At 46.0% G+C, this 8,063-nt stretch overlaps 1 protein-coding gene across 1 annotated transcript; it reads left to right on the top strand.

Annotated features, from left to right (window-relative positions):
- Window positions 1-6,561: 6,561 nt before the first annotated feature.
- LOC143612639 (protein LEAD-SENSITIVE 1-like) lies at window positions 6,562-6,915 on the top strand. The gene has a single exon (XM_077086573.1). It carries the CDS (start codon window positions 6,562-6,564, stop codon window positions 6,913-6,915), a length of 354 nt encoding a protein of 117 aa, XP_076942688.1.
- The last annotated feature ends 1,148 nt before the right edge of the window (window positions 6,916-8,063 follow it).

The following is an 8,063-nucleotide window of genomic DNA, read 5'->3' as shown; positions in this document are numbered from 1 at the left end:
GAGCTCCATTCCATGTTCTTGGGATGGGAGTGCCATCGAGCCTTTCGAGCCGGTATGCGCCCTTTCCCAAAACTTCTTTGATAATGTATGGTCCTTCCCAGACCGGGGCCAGCTTTCCTGGGCGCTCTTGGTTTGAAGCCTCGTTGTTACACAATATGTAGTCTCCTACATTGAAGTTGCAGAGTTTTACCCGCGTGTTGTAGTACTTTTGCATTTGTCGCTTGTAGTTCTCTTCACGCGCTGCGGCTAAGTCTCTACGTTCTTCGGTTAGCATAAGGTCTAACCGTCTTTCCGCATCATTGTCTTCTGGCTGAATCAAGACCCTTGGTGAGGGTAAACCAATTTCGACCGGGACCATGGCTTCAGTGCCATAAGTGAGGCTGAACGGGGTTTCTCCCGTACTGGCCTTTTTCAGCGTTCTGTTTGCCCAAAGGACGTGTGGAACTTCGTCCACCCAGCCGGATCTGTGTTCCAAGAGTCTTTTCTTTATGCCGTCGACGATGCTCTTATTTGCTCTTTCCACCTCACCATTACCCTGCGGGTGCGCCACTGAGGTAAAGGTGTGGGTGATTTGAAGTTCTTCCAGCCACTTTTGTAGCTTCTTGTCAGCAAAGTTGGTGCCGTTATCGCTCACCAAAGTCTGTGGAAGTCCAAAACGACAAATAATAAATTCCCAAATAAATTTTTTGATATGTTTTGCGGTTGTTTGGGCTAAGGGTTTTGCTTCTATCCACTTGGTGAAGTAGTCGATGGCTACCACTAGAAACTGAACGTTCCCTGCTGCTGTGGGAAATGGGCCTGTCACATCGATGGCCCACTTCTGAAATAGCCATGAAGAGGTGACTGGAACAAGTTCATTCTTCGGGCGATGCGTGTTGGGTGCGTAGAGCTGGCAAGATCTACACTTTCTGATGTATGCCAGCGCATCCGTATGCATCCCCGGCCAAAAGTATCCCGCATTGTTTAGCTTAGCTACAACAGCGCGTGGACCCGCGTGTACTCCACAGATGCCCTCGTGTACTTCCCTTAGGAGGTAGCCAGCATCTTGGTTGTCCACGCATCTTAGGAGTGGGCCAAGAAAGTTACGTCTGTAAAGGATGTCATCGATGAGTTGATAGTTCAGTGCTTTACAACGTATTTTTCTTGCCTGTGTTTTTGACTCTGGTAGTATACCCGCCGCAAGGTAATTTATTATTGGTGTCATCCACGTTTTTGTGCCGGTTTGGATGACACATATTTCCTTGTGCTGGACTGATGGTGCTCTAAGGAGTTCAATGCGAATATCCTTTCCCAAGTGGGTGAAGGCTAACGATGCAAGCTTGCTTAACGCATCCGCAGATTTGTTTTCGCTAAGCTTGACGTGTATGACTTTACAATCGTTAAAATCGCGCATAAGGGTTTTTGCTTGTCCGAGGTACAGGACCATTGTGTCGTTCACGGCCGTGTACGTCCCATTTATTTGGTTGGCTACTAACATGGAATCCACATGGGCTTCCAAGTTTTTCACTCCCATCTTACGCGCAATTCTCAGCCCGGCCAAGAAAGCTTCATACTCCGCTTCGTTATTCGTACTTGGAAAATCCAGTCGAATAGCGTAAGTGTATTCTTGGCCTGCTGAGTTGGTTAGTTTCAACCCTGCGCCTGAACCCTCGTTGCTGGCTGCTCCATCAGTGTAGAGTCGCCAGACATCATCGATGTCCTGTGCTGGGGAGGGTTGAGCCTCCTCCTGGCACTCTTTCTCCCGCGAAGCGGGGACTTCTGCAATAAAGTCTGCCAAGACCTGGCCTTTTATGGCTGGTCTCGGCTTGTACTTTATCGCGTATTCTCCCAATTCTATTGCCCATTTGGCTAGGTGTCCCAACAATTCGGGTTTGCCTAGAACGTTTGCAAGTTTGAAGTTGGTGAGAACGGTGATTGGGTGACCTTGGAAATATCGTCTTAGCCTGCGTGAAGTCTGTACAAGTGCTAAGACTAATTTTTCCAGGGTAGAGTACCGGGTTTCTACGTCTGTTAGGACACGGCTAACATAGTAAATAGGCATCTGGGTGCCTTTTCGCTCTACTAGCAGGACTGCCCCGGTTGCTCTATCTGTGGCGGAAAGGTATAGGATTAATTCCTCCCCCGCTTCTGGTGCTGTGAGCGTTGGGAGTTCGATCAAGCGTGACCGAATTTCCTAAAAAGCTGCTTCCGCTTCTGATGTCCAGCGGAAGTGCGTTTTCTTTAAACAGTTTCTCAATGTTGACACGAATGGGAACGACCTATCCGCATGGTTTGACAAAAAGCGGTTAAGTGCGACTAGGCGTCCATTCAGTGTCTGAGCTTGCTTGATGGTAGTAGGTGATTCCATTTTGATAATGGCTTCGACCTTTTCAGGGTTCGCTCTGAAGCCATCTTTAGTAACAATGACTCCTAAGAACTTCCCTTCTTCCATCCCAAAGGAACACTTGCTCGGGTTGAGCTTCATGTTTATCTTTCTGAGCGTGTTGAAAGTTTCTTCGATGTCTTTCAACATTGCTTCTGGCTCAGGGCTTTTGATGACCAAGTCATCCATGTAGACCTCCAAGTTCCTCCCAATTTGGGCATGAAACTCTTTGTCCATCAACCGTTGGTATGTGGACCCGGCATTCTTAAATCCGAATGGCATCATTTGATAACAAAATGTGCCATCGGGCGTCCGAAATGCGGTTTTGTCCTGATCGTCAACGGCCATGTGGATTTGATGGTACCCCTTATATGCGTCAAGAAAGCATTTAAGGCGAAACGGTGCTAATGAATCCACTTTGAGGTCAATTTCGGGTAACGGGTAACAATCTTTGGGGCATGCCTTGTTTAAATCTTTGAAATCTATGCACATGCGCCATTGTTTGTTAGATTTCGGTACCATGACGGGATTTGCAACCCATGTTTGATATCTGCTAACGCGTACGATGCCCGCGTCAAGGAGTTCCTTGACTTGGGTTCTACACGCGTTAGCTTGTTCCGCCCCCATTACTCTACGCTTTTGTATGACTGGCGTAAAAGCCGAGTCACACTTGAGCTTATGCTCTGCCTTACTTCGAGGTACACCAGTCATGTCAGCTGGTGTCCACGCGAAGATGTTAGCGTTTTTCTGTAGTAAGCGTTTGAGTAAGGTGCGCGTAGGATCAGTGATTGTTGGGCCAATGGTAACAGCCTGGTCGGGGTATTTGCCATTGAGGGCCCATTTTTCTGGTTCGGTGATGGTTTGTTTAGCCATCTTTGGTTTGGGTTTAGATGAGACAGATGCGATGCATACCTGAGGAATACCGGTGATCATCGCTACAACCTCAGCTGTTGGCCATCCCATCATGCTGTGGACTGAAGATACCACGGCATTGAATCTTGCCATCCCGTCTCTCCCGAAGAGAATGTCTTATGTGTGGTGTGGCTTCCTCATCACGACAAAGTCCACGTCCTCTGTGCGGGAGTGTTTCCCGTCCGTGAGAATGACTGGGAAAGATAGGATACCCAGGGGGTGTTTGTGCTGCCGTCAAACCCTTCCATCGAGACATAGACCGTTTCCAGGCGTTCCTTGTCTTCGTCGTCTAGCTTGTCGAAGAACTGCCTGTACATAACCGTTGACGAGGCGCCATTGTCAGCAAGAGTGCGGGAAGTGATGTAGTGCCCGAGCTGGCTTTTGATGACGATAGGGCCTTCTTTGCTGGGTCCTCCTGGCACTCGCGGGAAGCGCACCTCAGCTTCCTTCCACGCGCATGGTTCTGTCGTTCGTCTTTTTTTTTCCCTGATGTTACTATGAACCATGTGGATGCTGATGTCAACGGGCTTTCGTCCGTTGCCTTTGTATCGGTTATCATTCCTCCCTCCATTCTTGATTGATGCCACAAGGTGTGTAAGTCTTCCATCCTTGACGAATGTTTCAACAATATCCTTCAAGGATGTACACTCCTCAGTGTTGTGACCCTTTGTCCCGTGAAAGTCACAGGATTTGCTCTGATCCGCATTAGGTCGCTGCTGGATCATTGGAGCTTTTGGCCATGTGAGTTTTTCGGTGGCAAATATCTCCGTGACGCTTTTGGTGAGTGGCGTCCACCGGTGTTTTCGGCTTGATGGGTGCGTGTTATCCCTTCCGCCTACTAGAGGGTGAGAGCTAGATGAGGTGTCAAAGTTTACCCTTGACTGCCAAATACCTAGCTTCCTCTTTTTGTTTTGCCGGGCGGTCCGAACGTTGTTTTCTCTAGTCCTCTGCGTGTAGAGGTGTGTATTCTGGGGAAGATCCCTACCCAGTTGCTTCTCCATTTCGGCAAAGCGCTTGGCCGCCGTCATGATGGCATCCCATGTGGATGGCATGCCGTCCTTACCCGTCAACGTGCGGATAAGCTCTGGGTATTCGGCGCCCTGGATGAAAGCGGCGCGAACAAGATCTTCGCTTATGGTGCCCAGACTCAGCTTTTTGGAGTTGAAGCGAGTGATAAAGTCTAGTAAAGATTCATCATCCTCTCTAACGCAGTTGAGGATCGTCCACTGCTCTTCAGTATATTTCCTCTGTTAACTGAAGTGTTGGCTGAACTTGTGTTGAAAGTCCGCCCAATCATAGATGTGGTGGACCGGTAAACGATCAAACCACGCCCTGGCCGCTCCAACCAGCGTCATCTGAAACATATAACACCACGTGGGTTCCGTCCAGTTGCTGACGGTTGCCCCCGCTATGAATCTGTTCAAGTGATCGTCTGGGTCGGATATACCGTCTTAAGTGCCTATGTTGGACATTTGTTTAGCACTCTTCGGGGCGATTGCCTCCGCAATGTCCCTTGCAAACTTGGACGTTCCCGCATTTGCAACACTTGGTCTAAAGGTTTTGGAGAAGTCACGTGGGTTTCCCCCCGCGTTCCTTGGTTTGAAGGTTTCTCCAAAATTCCTTCTCGGTTGGAAGTCCGTTTCCTTGCGCTTCCCTTTCGCCCTATGGCGAGGGTTTGTGTCACTATAGGATTCTTCCCAGTCATCGTCCAAGTACTCGCACTCATTGCTCATGTTGAGCTGTTGTCGAGTGCTTCCGAATTCGTCAGCCTGTTGGAGGGAACGTAAGCGTTCATCCAACTCAGCTTGGAATTCCTTCTGACGTGCTTCCGCCCACGCTTTAACTTGATCAAGTGTTTGGCGGGGGAGCCTCGTCTGTTGTCTTTCCACCTGGGTATCAATGAATCCCAGGGGATGATTGTTTACTGCACTTGCCCCGGCTTGGGTAACCGGGGTAGTGTTCGTAAAATTTACTGCACTTGCCCCGGCTTGAGTAACCGGGGTAGTGTTCGTAAAATTTATGTACTCGCCAGTGTTCCTCCCAGTAGCTGGGGTTGTGATTACCGGGGTTTCTTGGTCACTCGCTGGCCTCGGGACCGGAGTAACGTTAACCATCTTTCCAGAAGTTTTGGAAAAAACTAAAAAAGAAATAGTTCTAGATTTTATGCACGGATGGCGCCAATGAAGAAACACTAATCGACCCCGGGCAGATTACGGGTAATCTGGGGGTTAAATAGATGTTTCCCACGAGGGTTAGGTCCGGCAAAGATGGTTGTTCTTCTGATGACCTGCAAAACAGACACCGTGAGCTCGTCACTGAGAAGGGGGGGTTCCTTCTTGTGACCACCCTCCGGCGTGAGAATCAGACTAGATTGCTCTGAATATAAGTGTATATTGAGAGAGATTGCTAGAGAAGATAAGATACAAGATAATGATACCGTTCCAAGGTGTTGGAGTATTTATAGCCGAATGTAGGTTTCCAAGCAGGTACAGCCAGCTGTATAATATTCCTTTTCCACCAACTGTGGGCTACGCACGTGCCATGCTGGTAGTTGGTAGGTAGACAGCGGCTGATAGTGACATGGCCGGCTGTGTACTATTCCTTTTACGCCGGCTGTGTACTATTCCTTTTCCACCAACTGCAGGCTATGTACGTGCCACGACAAGGGTTGGTGAGTAGGCAGCGGCTGATAGTGACATTTTGTACTAGAGCGTGCTCCTCGTACTGTTGTCGGTGAGCTGTCACCCTGTGATTGGTTCATGGGCTGCTTTGGTCAGATCTTGTCTATTTTGTCCATACCTTGGCAGGTATAGTACAAAAGATCTTCCAGAAGCGTACGGACTGGCTCATTTGGGCAGGAGTATTCCCGCCTTGCTCATTCCTTCAGGTGACTACTGAATTATTTAGTGCCTTGTGCGTGTAGCCTTGCTATTAGTGCGGGTAGCCTTCCCTGATGGCTTGTATCCGCAACTGCGGGAACAGGCGGGGTACTTCACCATTGGGAGGCTTTTCCTGCGGGAACAGCTGGCGTACTGCGCGTAAGGTCTTCTCTGAGCATGGTTGGTCCTACGGAACCAGTTGGTCCTTGCGCAGACGTCCCTCTTCAAGGTGAGTCTTGCGGGTCCAACTGAGCTCTGCTGGGACCTACCTCTTCAGAGAAAGTGGCAGAAAGTGGAGTAAGATTGTCTTGCATAGATTGCTTCCTTAAAAAGGGGTCATTATGCCGATTTGAATATCAAGTTAGTCGCGCATTTCTTCTAGCAAAAACTATTGGGGGAACATGCACCATGGCCGAATCTGATCTGCCCGAAGAAGTTAAACATAGAGCTACTTATTTGTATGAAAATGGGTATGGAAAGTATGATTTGATGACTAATAATTGTGAAGATTTTGCACTTTATTGTAAAACTGGTCTATGGAGCATTGATAAAGGGTATCAAGGGAGGAATAGTCAAGTGAATATGGTTCATCCAACAAGCAAGGATGAGAAACATAAAGACTTGGGGGAGAATGTTCTTCGATATGCAACCGCGATTCCAAGATCATTCTCGAAGAGAGAAAATAAAGACTTGGGTCTTCGTAAGGATGTCGTGAAGGTGCCTGTGGAAGAGTTATCTTCTTTTTGTGCTTCTCTAAAGTAACAATGAATAAACAAGTTTGGGATGTGCTCCATGTGAATGCAATATTTGTGTCAATTATCAATTATGTAGTATATGAATATACTTTTGGTAAATATGTACTCACCTAAATGGGTAACACTATTATAGCGTATTGAGTAGTGATTAACACATGTATTCAACATTACCTAAAATAATCGTTATAATAGTTCGTAAAGATCTAATGTTATGAGAGGATTTTAAAACCACGAAGGCAAGCATCACTGGTCTACTGCCTTAATCTAGCCTTAGATGATATGGACCTCTAGTACCTACAAAAATTGATTAATGAAATTGTGTGCTGGTCCAGACAACGTTAACTATCACTTAACAAGATTCGATTTCAACAAAAAGACAGTTAATTTGAGCGAAATTTGAAATTGGCATGTGAGAATCAGATATATAGAATTATGAGTTTATATCACTTTGAAACAAATTACAAGTGATTGAAAGTACTTGTATGGTACAAAATGAATAAACCTATGTATTCTGTCCAAAGGATTAAGCACGAGTTGGAGTGAATGATCCAAGTCTTTGAATAATTTAGCTCATTGTCATCTATGCATTTAATTGTCTTTTAAAGCATTTCCAACCTTTATCTCTATAATTATACTAAAAAATAATATATTTCTCTCTGTATGTTTAATTAAATAATATTTTTTTTATACTTTATCATTACAGTTTTATCTCTCCTCTACTCACAACATTAAACAAATATTAAAAAATAAATAGGGGAAACAAAGTTTCCTCAAATTTAAAAAAAAAATCGCTACATTTTCTCTCACCATCCTTTAATTTACGCTCACAACCCGCCCTATAATTTGTCAACTTCCCTCATATAATTTTAGGAGATATGATGAAAAATGCTCTTATAGGGATAATTTATTTTGAAAGTGTACAAGTAACTTCGCATTCTTACTGGTCAGGCTTGTTCCTTGAAGATTCTTCTTGTGTTAATTTATCCTTTTGGGAGTGGTGCTCAGATTGTCAAACTGGCCCCACTTGACTGACTATAAAGACGTGGCTTGAAGCTTGAGTGTTAACCATGTGGAAATGGTTATATATGTAATTTGTTTCTTGATTGATCGTGATCGGATGAAGATATTGAATATCTGATTGCCGATCTGTTGATC

The sequence above is a fragment of the Bidens hawaiensis genome, unplaced genomic scaffold (assembly GCF_021521415.1).
Source record: "Bidens hawaiensis isolate Kalapana, Puna unplaced genomic scaffold, B.hawaiensis_p1.1 tig00035107_1, whole genome shotgun sequence".
NCBI classification, from domain to species: domain Eukaryota; kingdom Viridiplantae; phylum Streptophyta; class Magnoliopsida; order Asterales; family Asteraceae; genus Bidens; species Bidens hawaiensis.
Note: the sequence above shows the minus strand (reverse complement) of the source record. Positions and strands in the feature narration are given on the sequence as shown.

Coding starts and splice junctions, on each gene's coding strand:
- LOC143612639 (XM_077086573.1), top strand. CDS start 6,562: ATGGCCGAATCTGATCTGCCCGAAGAAGTTAAACATAGAGCTACTTAT.